Source organism: Dinoponera quadriceps, unplaced genomic scaffold (assembly GCF_001313825.1).
Source record: "Dinoponera quadriceps isolate SergipeBrazil2010 unplaced genomic scaffold, ASM131382v1 scaffold386, whole genome shotgun sequence".
Classification (NCBI taxonomy): domain Eukaryota; kingdom Metazoa; phylum Arthropoda; class Insecta; order Hymenoptera; family Formicidae; genus Dinoponera; species Dinoponera quadriceps.
This window is the reverse complement of record NW_014554505.1, coordinates 675292-689294: the sequence shown is the minus strand read 5'-3', so window position 1 is coordinate 689294 and position 14003 is coordinate 675292. Positions and strand designations below refer to the sequence as shown.

At 39.6% G+C, this 14003-nt stretch overlaps 3 protein-coding genes across 4 annotated transcripts; 2 read left to right on the top strand and 1 right to left on the bottom strand.

Moving 5' to 3' along the window:
- Positions 1–1103: 1103 nt before the first annotated feature.
- LOC106751627 (ATP synthase lipid-binding protein, mitochondrial) lies at positions 1104–3780 on the top strand. Of its 2 annotated transcripts, none has more exons than XM_014632590.1 (5): positions 1104–1265; positions 1837–1922; positions 2085–2186; positions 2674–2779; positions 3553–3780. In XM_014632590.1, exons 2-5 carry the CDS (start codon positions 1878–1880, stop codon positions 3714–3716), a joined length of 417 nt encoding a protein of 138 aa, XP_014488076.1. In that variant the 5' UTR covers positions 1104–1265; positions 1837–1877; the 3' UTR covers positions 3717–3780. The 2 variants fall into 2 exon arrangements, with proteins under 2 accessions (XP_014488076.1, XP_014488077.1); XM_014632591.1 differs by having other exon boundaries at positions 1104–1294.
- A 422-nt stretch (positions 3781–4202) lies between these two features.
- On the bottom strand, positions 4203–8723 carry LOC106751626 (transcriptional adapter 3-A). Its single transcript, XM_014632589.1, has 2 exons — positions 8626–8723; positions 4203–8560 (listed from the first exon to the last, which is right to left on the bottom strand). Exon 2 carries the CDS (start codon positions 8447–8449, stop codon positions 7109–7111), a length of 1341 nt encoding a protein of 446 aa, XP_014488075.1. The 5' UTR covers positions 8450–8560; positions 8626–8723; the 3' UTR covers positions 4203–7108.
- Positions 8724–8985: 262 nt separating this feature from the next.
- On the top strand, positions 8986–13947 carry LOC106751596 (peroxisome assembly protein 12). The gene is made up of 6 exons (XM_014632530.1): positions 8986–9326; positions 9544–9652; positions 9741–9937; positions 10031–10399; positions 10484–10569; positions 10658–13947. The coding sequence occupies exons 1-6, from the start codon at positions 9207–9209 to the stop codon at positions 10770–10772; spliced, it is 996 nt and encodes a 331-aa protein (XP_014488016.1). The 5' UTR covers positions 8986–9206; the 3' UTR covers positions 10773–13947.
- Positions 13948–14003: the final 56 nt, after the last annotated feature.

The following is a 14003-nucleotide window of genomic DNA, read 5'->3' as shown; positions in this document are numbered from 1 at the left end:
TTAACCACATGTAAAGTCAGGTCTACAATTGATTATTTTTCTCACATTCGTCTGTGATTGGTAAATTTCTTACGACTTAAGTTGCTAGACCTATTGTAGATTCGGCTTGAAGGTATTGAAAATGACAAAAGTGAGCAAATTCACTAGATATTGACTAATGAAATTATAAATGCTCTGATAAATACGCTCATTTTTGATATTCAATAAAAGTCCCGTTTTTCTTGAAAATTAAGAACTTTTATTGAATACTGCTCATCGCTCATCGCGTCTAGTATGCATGATCGTAATTCTCACTACATTTTCAGATACACAATCGACCTTCAGGAAACACAACATGTTTAAATAAGTGCTCGCTGCCATTGGAATATTTCCTTAGATTTATTACATATCTAAAAGAACATTTCAATCAAAAACGACAATCACTCTACGGTTATACAACCATCGTTTTTTCTGAACGCACCCGATGATAGCGACTCTTGTGAGCGCTTCAAACTAATTAATTGAACGTAACCGAACATTATATTTCCCTTAGCTTTCTCTTCCGTCAAATGTCAAAGTGCATTATCGATCTCGGAGAGCGTAGCAAATGCGTCCGAAAATGTTGCCTCAATTCAACAAATAAAATATTATACTTTCATTAAAAACCTATACAACAACGAACCCGAATAAGTTCAAAACACGTCGTAAAACTACCCGAAGTTTTCGTACTCCTCCCTCCCCCCTGTTAATTTCAGCTCCACCGTCCATATATTCCCATGATGATGAACAGGTCCGACGAAATCGGGCAAGTTCCAACTGCGTTCACGGCCCTTCGCGTTTCGCTGCCAACTTCACGCAGCAGAGCGGATAACGTGAATCAAGGGAGAGACCCGAAACGAGCCACGAGTCGATCCGATTTCCATCCGTTCGTTTAAACAGCGATTCTGCTCGGCGAATCGCGATTTTACATTCGGGAATAACGAGAGCGAACAGTCGGCGATTCGTCGCGGAATTCGCAGCGAATGCTTGCACTGATCAGCCGCTGCGGACGGTAGGTCGGACTCGGCTAAATTCGGTTGGTCGATAACGCGGTCGGGATCCCGCTCGGAAGCGACGAATGGGTCATTGCACGGAAGTCGGTTCGTTCCGTCAGTGTCCGCGGCACGGGATAGGTCGGTCGATCCTTACGCAGCAGGCGCATTCATACACGCTCACTTCCACTCATACTCAATTCAACATTCCAAGGGCCGGGTCCTCCTGTCGCTTCTCTTCGACACTACTCTTCGGTAAGTGCGACCGCCCGCTGCATTGGCAAGTGAGTAAAATCCGTCCGTTCGCCGTTTGATGTCGGGGCGTGACCATTCTGACAGAAAGCTCGGCTCGCGACCGCGACGTTATCAAGAGCGCGGCTCGATCGTGCATGTTCGGTCAATTCAATCGAGATCCGAGTCGCGCGGTATGGAGGTTCTTGTGGAGGAAAGGCGGCCATTTTCTCCTATCGTAAACGTGTCGCGAGCCCTCGTCGCCCAGTGATCGCCGACGTCGTTCTCGTCGACGTTTTCCGTCGTCCCGACGGTACATTACTCCGCTGTGCGACTGAAGCCGATCGTGAGCGAGTGAGCGAGCGAGAGCTCGGGCTCGAGGAATCGTCGACCGACAACGTCGCCCGTGTTACGTAATGCACGGCGCTCCGGTTCGATTTATACGTGCATGCGTGCGTCCGTGCATGCGTGTAGAGCCGTCTCTCTCTCTCTCTCTCTCTCTCTTTCGCGGCCAGCTTCACGGCATTCTCGCAGTGGAAGTTGCGCTGTCGCGTTCGTCAGCCGTAACCGTTCGCATTTCCGTGCCTTTTTCCAGGTAGCCTTCGTAGAGTCCGCGCACCACAGTAAAACATCATCATGTACGCCTGTAGCCGATTCATCGCGCCCGTCACCAAATCTACTGTGAGTATAGATGAGGAAAGAAAGAAAAGAGGAGGCATATCGGAAGACCGACCGATTGCCCCTCGTGCGCGTTATTATATAATAACCCACTCGCGCGAAATTGGTTTTCTTTTAACCCGCTTGTTCTTCTTCTTTTTTTCCCCTCTCGTCGGTGTCATACAGTTGGTCTCCGGCAGCAAGACCTATCTGCGGCCGTTGAGCAGTGCGGTAATCAGCCATAGCAAGTCTTTACAGCAGGATCAAATTCAGCCACCCGTCAGTTTGGTGAGTGAAACTTCGCTTCTTCTTTTCTTCCCCCTGTCCATTGCATAACCTTTTCGCGATCAAGGTTACATAAGCGACCGAAGTCATCGATCGAGGTAAAGGTTTTCGATCTCGGCGACACGATTTCTGAACGTAGCACCTCGACATTTACGAGACTTCGGGACTTTATCGCCAGGAGGGAAGTGTAGATCGCCGTTGCTTGTTCATTGACAATGAAGCTTCGACATTTCGCGCAATGAATATTAAATGAAACACGTATCAACTTTTAATTGGGTATCGATTGGCCGTGGGTATTGATTTTACAAAGATTTGGTATTTTTGGAACATATTGTAATTCATGCTTCGAAGTCTACGTGTTGAAGTTATAATAAGCATAACAGTCTTATGCAAGCGATGTTATATTTGTAAAAGTATATAACTTGATATTTTTATCGATTAATATAGGTGAATATCGTGATGGTATTTAACTTGTGACATTTTGGTACAGTTACCAGTCGTACGTAACTTCCAAACCTCCACAGTCAGTCGTGACATTGACTCGGCTGCGAAATTCATTGGCGCTGGTGCTGCCACTGTAGGAGTAGCAGGATCTGGTACGTATATATAAGTCTATAGCACTAATTGTGGAGGAAATCCCTTGCAGTAACAGCACGAAATTTGCTAACCATAAATAAGATATGACAGTAGTGATAAAACCTAATAGTATAACAGTGTGCAGTAATAATAATATAGGCTTCAACTTACTCCCTTGTTGACTTAGTATACTAAATATATATAACATACTAAGTTTAATATATACTTAACTGCTAATATACTAACTCTGTAATCTCTTCTTAACACAATGTGAATGATGAATATGTATAGTTAACAAAGTATTTTTTTCAAAAATATCACATTGTTTCAAGGTGTTGTTAATTTAAAGAAGTTATTGCATTATAGGGATTGGTATTGGTTTGGTTTTTGGGTGCTTAATAATGGGCTATGCACGTAATCCCTCCCTGAAACAACAAGTTTTCTCCTTGGATTTGCGCTGTCAGAAGCGATGGGCCCCTTTTGGCTGATAGCGTTCCTCATACTGATTGCCCTTTAAATCCAACTCCTCGGGAAAGATCCTCCTCCACCCTTCCCCCCGTCATGGAAATGAAGTTATTATACATATTTTTATCCATCGCGCCTAATCAATAAGTAGAATGCCCGCATATATAATTGTTATGTAATACGCGTCATATAAACAGCACAGTTTGGCACAGTATCCTACTAACGTCAGTGCACTGAATGAAATTCTTTCGCTCGTTACGCGTTAGAGAAAGAGAGAGATGGGAGGACGATAGTATCCATTCTTGACTTGGCAAATTGCTTGTTCCAGGTGCTGGAATAGGATCGGTGTTCGGCTCGCTGATTATCGGCTATGCCAGGAATCCATCTTTAAAGCAGCAACTATTCTCGTACGCCATCCTGGGCTTCGCCCTGTCTGAGGCCATGGGTCTCTTCTGTCTTATGATGGCTTTCCTGCTCCTATTCGCCTTCTAAGCCACAATATCCGCATAAGAAATTGCTGATATAGTTTTTAGTGCGTCACTGCCAAGGCAGCGTCATCTGGCTCCAAATTGAACCATAAGGCGGCGGCTGTCTCTGGTGTGCGGGATGCCATGAAATCATTAGGGAAGCTCGAATTTGTGGTTCGGATTCGGGGTGCGACGGTGCGACAATGAGCGAAAAAAGCTGTACTGTATATCAAGGCGCAATTGCACAAGTCACCGTGCACGGACCGTCTCGGCCCAATCCAAGCCTTGTCAGCTTGTTTCAGTAATTATTTCATGGCCTACTGTTTCTCATGTAGCGTATAAAACAACTCACATTGTTATCACATTAAACGGATGTCAGTGTAATGAACGAATGACGACGATGCTGAAAGTTGGAATTAAAAAAGTAAGAAAAGATAAAGAAAACGACAGCGCCTCTCACCCCGCATATCCATACACGCACGTACTCTGTATTCACCGTGGTTAGAGAATGTTCTCTAAATGCGACTTAATACACTTTTTTCGAAGATCTTTGTTATCCGAAGGGATATTCATCATCATTGTTGTGCCGTCGCGTACGCACGTTGTTAAGGTAACTCCTGACGAAGAGAAAAAAAAACTGTACAGTGATACCGAATAAACATCTTTGTCGTGGAACCGTGGATTTCTTTGTAAACGCTCGTTTGGAGATTTCCTTCTGCCGATTCTCTTATTCTCTAATACCTCTTACAATTAAACACGTATAAGTCTATCTATATATCGTGTCATGTAAATTATCTAAAAAGAATAGGTTTTATAATGCATAACGGTTAACTCTGGTAGACCAAATTCGACGCGAAAAGGAACGGCAAGTAAAAGCTCTACCGCAGTTATTGAGACGCAACTTGCGTATAGTAACAGATAGCATTAATATAGTAACAATAGCGTTTCGGTCACAAAATGATCCTCCTCCAGTGGTTTACGAATGCCAAACAATAATGATCAATATCCAAATAAAAAAAGTTTTTTTTCGGAAGGGTGTTTCATCCTCCACATTTGCGCTTCAACATTCATATAAGAAATACGCAACTCTTATTTCGATCGAACTCTTGTTTCTTCTACAATATCCGAAGCGCATCGAAATCGGAAGGGGACACTATTTTTCACTAGATTTTCTCTTGTAAGTATAAATCTTACATAATTTATTTATCAGATTGCGATATATTGTACAGCTATAATATATCCGAAATTATTTAAATGCGTTTAGTCTAAATCGTACACGCGTACGAATCGTCATGATATCTTGCAATTAAATTAATGATAATCAGTAAATTCTCCGGAAGAACGATTATGAATGTAACGGCTAATATGTTAAGATAAAGTCGGTGACATAAAAAAAAGTCGTCGGTTTTACGTTGATGTACTTAAACTCTCTTCACCCCTCGTACATGTACTCGAATATCTTTAGAGCGTAATCAAGAGTTGCATTCTCGTTGTTCAAAATAGACACGTAACGATCAAACTTATGCTTATGAACCAAAAAGCCCAATCTAGTCTTAGACATTATAGCCACAACTCTTAATGTGTACACGTAGGGGCGAATCCTAAAATATATATATGCCTGTATAACGTACATATATACTAATATCTTATTTACACAAATTCTAACGCTAAAAAACTCTACGTTAAAGAAAGATATTGACGAGTAATTGATTCTGGCGATGAGAAATGACGTTTTGACGAAACGAATTCCGAGGAAAGAGGCGAGATTTTTCCCGCGTGGTGATATTTGCTGGTGTGCGTGATTCGCGGCAAGCTTTATGAATTCAGTACGTCGATTGCCGGGTTCGAATTTAGAAGCGGAATCCATTCAGTCATGCGAACGCAGAAAAGTGTTATCTTTTTTTTCGAGAAGCCGCGATACAATTAAAAGAATATATTCATTTAACCAATGATATATTCTTTTATGTTCACTTTTCACGGATTGAATGTATCATCGGTAATGCATTGGCCTCTGAGTTATTTATATCAAATGTATTACCGATGATAAATATATATACATAGGGGTCGGATGAGTCAATGTATCGATATACATTATCCCGAGCGAGATTTCTTCATAAAAATGAATCGCGGTTTCATGCTCGAAATCTCGAATTTGAAACTTTTCCACACATCGGATACATCCAAGAATCAATTGTGTAATATCGTACGCGCTAACAAAATATCGTATGTATGTACGTACGTTTGTTCGAATTTGGTGTGTAGCGGATTCTAGATTCTAAATTCGTGTTATGTTAATGAACTTTTATCACAATACGCAAGCGATTCTTTTTTCAGTAATTATTCAGTTTAAAGGAGTCAATTTCGATGGCCTTGACCTTGTTTATTAAAAAGTTATTATATAACAAAAGGTTTGATAAATAACACGATGTTTTCCGACATTGCATGCGTTAAAAAATAAGTAGTATAGGGGGCTTATGAAAAATCGAAATGTATAAATAAAACTATACATACGTTTACGCAGATGCTATGGACTTCCAAAGAGGAGAGACTTCGTCTCTCCTCTTTGTAAAAACTAACCTAACTTTACCCTTTTGTTTCCTAATCTAGTAAATCTAGTAATGTAGTGAATAAAATTCTCGTTTCGTATGTCTATTGGCTTTTTCTAACGTGACATTTGACAAGGAAACAAGAGGGTGAAGACCCTCCGCGCGCAATATGTGTACTGTTTTACTCACACACTGCGCTTCTTCATAGCTTCTTCAAACTCCCTACACTACACTTGTTTTTTAATATATATATATATATATATAATATAATAATTAATATATATATATATATATATATATATATATATTGTCAGAAGACTACATCCCCAACAAACACAACGTAACATGCAACATACCTTTTAATTATAATTTCCTACTCAATAATGTAACTATTATATAACGCGCGTTGAGTAGGAAATTATACTAACAGTTATATGCGTTTGCTGGGCCATATTTATGAAACTTCTTTTGCTTATAATTTTTCAACAAACAATGAGCGACAGCTAAAATCTTTTGAATATTACTTAGAACAATGGTTTTGACAATATATTTCAAGGTCAAAGCAATTTGAGCTGATTACCCTAAACTGAATTACCATTTATTCTTTCATTACATCTATACGTATTTCTTGGAACACGAGCATTCATTCAACGACTTACGACGTCGTACTTTTTTGACGACCATCACATGGGACATCGTAACTTTGCGGTAAAGCGGGAATCTCTAGTACATAGCACCACGACACGTGGTGGTTGCACTACACACACGTGTGCTGATGTGTGTTGTGTGTGTATGTGTGTATCTGTGTAAGAAATATCCTATAATTATGCTAAAAACGCCAGCCAAACGGCCAGTGAACTCTCTCGAGTTATTATTTGGTAACGTTCAACTGCTCCAAGAGATTTTCCCTCGCACGAAGACACGCCCACGCCTTGTCCTGGTCCTTTTTCGTCAACGGCATTTTCATCTGTTTCGCGAGGGTCAACTTTTTGTAATGCTCTATCACCTCGTTGTCCGCACCGCTGATCTTCCGTTTCAACGCTTGCCTCTTGCTCTCCTCCTGCGCCAAGTTCAGCAGCCGCTTGAGCTGCGTGACGTTGTGACTCGACAACGCGGACAGCTCCTGTTGGCATCGCTTGATCTCGGCGAGGATCTCGTCGTCCTCCTGATTCTTCTTCTGCGCGTCCGGCTCCAGGATGCCCTGCTCGACCAACTCCTTGTGCATCCGCAGCTCCAGGTTCATGGAGTTCTGTATGCTCAGGTCCCTCAAGACGGTCGAGTCCCCGTCCCGCAGCAATTTGTTCTCCGTGTTATTGTTCCCTATATATACGTTCTCCTCGAGGAACGCCGAGACCAGTCTCTGAGTGAGCGGGCCGATGCTGTTGACCTTCTTGTCGCCCTTGGACATCAAGTGCGACACGTCCGTGCGGTTCTTCTTCTTCTCCCTGCTCGGGTTGGCCGCGTCCTCCTCCTGCAACAGATCGTTGTGCGCCCACATCAGACTGTAGTGGCGACCCAGCTGAGGGATCTTCTTAAAATCACTCGTGTCGCCATGGGTAACGATCAATTCCTCCAGCAGCTTAATATCGTCAGGCATGATGTCGGTGCAATAGGGATCGACGGATGCCCAGAACTTGTTAGGCGTGTCGTTCTTCGGCAAGAGCAACTTCGGGGCGTCCTTCGTCCCCTCGATCCTCGCGATCTCATGTACGCTCGGCACTGCCTGATTCGCCGAGTTCCCCACCGCCTTTTGTTTGAACAGTTTCGTGTGCAGAGGCGACTGGCTCTTGGTACTGATCTCCTTCGGCTTGAGCTTCTCCTCGCGCACTTTCTTGTCGAGCAGTGACAGACTCTTGCCGCTTTTCGACCGTCTGTCTCGACGTTCCTCCGCTGACGACAAGTTGGTGATCTCCTCTTGAAGCGTACGACACCGTACGACGGCCGAGGACAGAAGCATCTCCAACTCCAACTGTAACGCATCAATGTCCTCCTTCTGTATACCCTCCTCTTCTGTACGATTCAACAGTTCGGTATATTTTGGCAGGTCTCGGCTGTTGTCGACTGTTTTCAGAACTGTCAGAGACATCATCGGTTCAGGAGCTTCCGCCCCGCTGGTGTCCGTGTGATTCACCAGCGAAGACTGCGCGGTCTTGCCGGACTCGCGTCCCTTGACGACAGCTTTCTTCGAGCTTTGCTTCCCCTTACCAGACATACTTTTCAATAGATCGTGACAGTCAATAACGAGAAACGGTCACGTTATTGTTGATCCAACAGTTGTTACCTCGATCAGCGTCGACGGCCTTAAATGGATATCATGTTGCATCTGCAATGATAACATTCGATGTTCGAAGCATCTCACAACTATTATCGTCAGGATCTGAACGTTACCTCACTTATTGCGCCTAACTTTCTACGTAAACTATCTGTTATTTACGGAAACAATAGTACAAAAATACACAGATCACACTATACAGGTTAGGCTAGGTTAAGGCTAGGTCGTCACCACTAACTATAAAGTACAGCTGAACAACAGGTGAGTCGGGCTTTTATCTTCGAGTGGTATAAGTCAACGGCCGATCGGACGGTTTTTATTTTCAAATAATAGAACGATAAATTAGAGGAAGTTCTTTTACTTCCAAATAACAATTATTAAAAGTTAATACTTTTTTTTATAATTAAGTTTGAATTCTCTAAAAAAATATAGGTAAATGTAAAAGGTACAGATAGTGCAGAGGATCTACACTTTGTTTTTGTGATGAATACATGACAAGTATGTTTTGCATGCGAATCACAATATTTCGTGATAATCGCGAGAATATATTTTATCCCGTCAAAAGCAGTGAAACTGTTAATAGATAATATGTTTGTGTCAACACAAACCTGTGTTAATATCGTTTGACGAATATTTATTCGGGTTAGTTTAATTCTCGCAGCAAAGATTGACAAATAGATTTCCAAATAATAATAACATGGCGGAAAAGGGTGCTTATTTAACTGGAACCGTGTACAACAGGCCCACTCTTTTTGAAATTCTTGCGCAGAAATCACTTGCAGCTACTCTTGAACCAGCTTTCAAAAAGATTCTTTCGGTACGTTGTATTGTACAAGGTATTTCTCGCAATGCAACGCATTCACAACGTACTGTAAAAATATTGACTTAAAAATGAGATTTATTACAAATTCGTGATCAATCATCAAGTTATATTTACTTTTTAGAAAGTTGAAAAGTATCTTAAAGAAATCACATGTATGTTTGTTTTCATTACATCTCAAGATTTTCATCGTATAAATTTTTAACAATTTTAGTTTCTCATATCTTTCAATTTTGAAAGATATGGACATATTCTTCAATGGGAAGATGAGGGCTATTTGCTTTTTAACGCACTTCTCCAGAGATATTACTTGAGGAAGTATTGTAAATATCTTTATATTATACTATACTTTTGAAGCAAGATAATCCTTTTTCTCTAGAATAGCAGAATTTCTCTCTCGTTTATTTTCAGCTGCATCCTTTTCTGAAACATTCTATGGTCTGAAACGTATTGCGGTAGTTGACTCAAAACTTGAAGGAAATCTATCGCGCCGACAACAGATGCTATCATTGATATCGCTTGTGATGTTACCATACTTGAAAAACAAGCTTGCACAACTCAGCTTGAAGTATCAATTTGAAGAAGCAGATAATTGCGAGACTCAAGGGGCAAGTATAATATGTAAACAAAGTTCTCATAAATATTAAAGACATTGCACCAAGCAGTATCTTTTATATAAACAAAATTAAATATTGTTACAGAAATTGAAGAAGCTCTTCCGCAAATGTGTCATTAAAGGACACTTAATCTTCTTCACATTGTACAAAACTTTAGAGGTGTACCGTTATATACTTTACATATCAGAAGAGTCAATGTACCCATCATCCTTGTTAAGGCTGCTACGCATCACATTGACATATTCCAAACCACAGTCCACCGACACTATCATGGATTTGCTGAGTAAAATAAAGCAAAATTCGTTCTCCGCCGACGACGGATGGGACTTATTTCAAAGAATCGTTACTCGCTTCCTCGAACTTGGGGCTTTCTTCCTACAGTTTCTCTCATGGTGGAATCAAGAGAATTATATGACAGACATCATGAGTCTTCCATCACCACCACCTCCGAATGTAACAAATGAACACAATCATCGGATATTCGAATTACGAACGAAACTGTAACATTGTTCTGACATTTATTCTACTTTTCAATAGGTGCCAGAAACAGCGCTACGATACAAGGGTACCTGTCCGCTTTGCCACATGCCTCAGCGTGTACACACGGTGCTTATGGTATCTGGGTAAGCACACGATTCCGTTATCCAAGTACTGCATATATATTACAGAATATGCGAATATCGATTAGATTGATTCAACTCTTTTTTATAGTTTTGTTTTTTGCTACCAATGCATTTTACCGGAAATACGCGAAAACAAAAGATGCCCGGTGACGCATTACCCTGCCACAGAGGACGATTTAGTGCGTCTCTACATAGATGCATAGAATAATCTATGTTTCTTAGCTAACATGTATTATATATATAGGCTATTCCATGTAAAATAATTCGAGTGTAAATACAGCGCAAGTACCGTTTTTTTAAATCAATCGTACGTTACATCACTATTCCAAGAAGGTGTCGGATTATTCGCTCATTATATATTGTACAGAATATATTGGACAAATAAAGGGAATCTCTTATTCTCAAAATAACAAACTTTATTCTCATGACTTCTCAGCATATTAAATGGCAAGGTTCTAATCGCTTCTAACCGCTAAATTCTAATGACTATAAATATAATCTTTACAAACTTACACTTCGATGAAATATATAGCGACCTAGAATTTTAAAATAATATCGTTATCGTAAAGTTCATAATAATTACGTACGCCGAGTCGGAGAACGGCAACAAATAACATTCCAGAGTAATTTCGATGTATTAATGCACGATGCTTCGAACATTGAATTGCTAATGCAGTGAAAGTACTCACAGTGTGACTACCGATTATGTACAAATAACGCTCTCTAAAAAAATACAACTGTCTAAGACACATTATAATGTAATAAGGCACATTATTCTTAAGAATATGTAATGGAATATGTAATATAGTTACAACTCGGAGAGAATTTTATTCTTGCTTGCGACACAAAAACGTCGATCGATCTCTCCTGTTTTCTGTCAGCTTTTACTTTCGTTGACACTTTGCAATCTCACCGATTTATTTACTTATCAATGGAGCTTATCCGAAAATATCATACAAATATTTATCGTATTTTTTGGACCAATGTCTAGTGCCGATAATGACACAATGTCACTTTACAATTATTGTACATATGTGTAATCATACCGGAAACAGTCATGCATTAGATATCGAATATCAGTACTAACTGCTAATTGTATCTAGAATATTGTGCGTTGTAAAAAGTGCCAATAGACATTTATCGCTTTCTCTATTTACAAACTTCGAGTCAAAAATTAACGGAAATATGTCCAATACATAAATTTCAAATACCAATTAATAGCTAAACCGAGAAAGTTAGTCCGAAATTATAATATTCGCAGGTACATTCTCTTATGTCACATACAATACTGATCGACGTTACTTTCCTTTGAAATCCAATGTATTCATATGATACAAATTGTACAGGGGCCGATTAAAGTGCAGAATTTGGTTAAAAATCGTAGCACTTTGCCGAAATTGACGAACGCGAAAAAAAATTTGTCGATGCTCGAGTTTATGATGATGCAAAATGAATCACAGATAACGATGCGAATTTGGCTCATGAGTGACGGTGAAGTGAGGTGAGAGATATAGACGAAGGAACTCTTATATACACACATATAAACAGAAATATATTTTCCCGATAATATATTCATTATTTTGTCGTGGCATGTTTTATGTAGGACTGTAAATATTTCATATACAGCCTGCATTGAAGTAATCATGAGCATTTAGGGCGAATGATAAATGCGCGAATCATCTGTCGTGTGTTCTTATACGTTAAACATGCAAACAGTTATGCGACAAGTATGGATAAGAAGCCTCAAGAAGAAATCGGCAGTCATTCTATAATCAAATAAGAGCCTTGCAACTTCAATATTTACTTTACGATACTATGCATTGTCGTTTTTACTGCAATATAATATCAAGATCAAGCATCGTGTGTGAAGATTTCAGCTGTTACATTTCAGTTTTCGTGAAGCACTATAATTGACTTTAATTGATCCCTGGAGACAATGGCTGTGTTCGACAGAATGTAACGCTTCGTTATGCATTGAAACGATTGGAATTATTCTGCTGTATTCTCTCGAGCTGCTATGATAATTCGCCTAAACTGAACTATCGGCGGACGACAATCAACACGTTTGAACGCGTTAATACGCATTAATACGAGAAATATTTCCGATTCTTTGGAAGATAAAAATAAACGTGTCGCAGAAGAAAACAGAAAAGTCAGTATTCCGTTGCGAAGCGATTGTATTTTGCTGAACGCAACCAGAATTACAATTTGAAAATAGAAAAACATATATTACATTTCTATAAAAAATAGAATTCTCTTAAAAAATTTTGTATCTCCTTGTGTATATATTGCCAAAAACATTAAACGTGTTCGATAAGCGTGCAAGATAAAAAGACGTAACTGGAGACGATACCAGATATGAAACGTCCCCGCTCGAATTTATAAGTATACATATACATATTAAAACGGATACGTACGGTCGGCATCATGTATACTGTACAGAAGACTCTATTAATCAGATACATTGGCCCGTATTCTGAACTCTCTTTTATCGATAAAGGTGTCTAAAAATAGCTTAGGAACCACCCGATTGGCTGAGAAACCACACTTAAGACACTTTTATCGATAAAAGTAAATTCAAAATATGAATTATGTGCGAATAATATTCGTATATCATGATTGTTGATAATTTGATGAATCAGCAACGATGATTCAAAACAATTAATTAATAATATGCAAATATTAAAAAATAGCACGTCTAATGTTGGAAATGTTCAATGTCACTATGTCTAAAAAATGAGACAGCATTAATGAAGTCCTTTGTATCATTTCCTAGATCGAACATTACACAATATTTAACCTTACATGTTATATGTAAGGCTGAAAATCATGTAATTTTTCGTTTACAGAATGGTACAGCATATATGACACCGACCTTATATACGTATTTAGGTGAAAATAGCGCATTCATTTTGATTTGTTTCGCGTCATTTCCACAGGCGAGTCGAACGATTACGTACTTTGATCCGCTAGCATGCAGATTTCACCTGCCACGCTGCATTTTATAACAATGTAAAATATACATATTGTGTGTACACAGAATGTTCCATCAGCACCGCACTGAGTCCTGGTACAATAGTAGATTCTTCAACAAATCCACAGTCGATTAATTATACACGTCAATATTAAATAAATATTTGTAAATCGTAGTTTACATAAAATCTATAAGATACAATAAGATACAAATTTCGCTCAGAAGTCAATCAGACGGGAACGCTTTGTCGTCATCGACAATAATTTCCAATACGTGCTGTCCGTAAAAGCAGATCACTTTATCCATTTTCTACAACTTTCACGCGTTAAGATATTAACTCTGCCTAAAGATATATTGATTCCTCCAGAAGGTACGAATTCAAGACATCCGGCAGCAATGAAACATTCCGTGTATAAGCGTACGTTTGAGTATTCTATAACGTATACGCACGTACGTGTCC

Coding starts and splice junctions, on each gene's coding strand:
- LOC106751626 (XM_014632589.1), bottom strand. CDS start 8,449: ATGTCTGGTAAGGGGAAGCAAAGCTCGAAGAAAGCTGTCGTCAAGGGA.
- LOC106751627 (XM_014632590.1), top strand. CDS start 1,878: ATGTACGCCTGTAGCCGATTCATCGCGCCCGTCACCAAATCTACT. Junction 1,923..2,084: donor CGCCCGTCACCAAATCTACT/GTGAGTATAGAT, acceptor GGTGTCATACAG/TTGGTCTCCGGCAGCAAGAC. Junction 2,780..3,552: donor TGTAGGAGTAGCAGGATCTG/GTACGTATATAT, acceptor TGCTTGTTCCAG/GTGCTGGAATAGGATCGGTG.
- LOC106751596 (XM_014632530.1), top strand. CDS start 9,207: ATGGCGGAAAAGGGTGCTTATTTAACTGGAACCGTGTACAACAGGCCC. Junction 9,327..9,543: donor CTTTCAAAAAGATTCTTTCG/GTACGTTGTATT, acceptor TAACAATTTTAG/TTTCTCATATCTTTCAATTT. Junction 9,938..10,030: donor ATAATTGCGAGACTCAAGGG/GCAAGTATAATA, acceptor ATATTGTTACAG/AAATTGAAGAAGCTCTTCCG.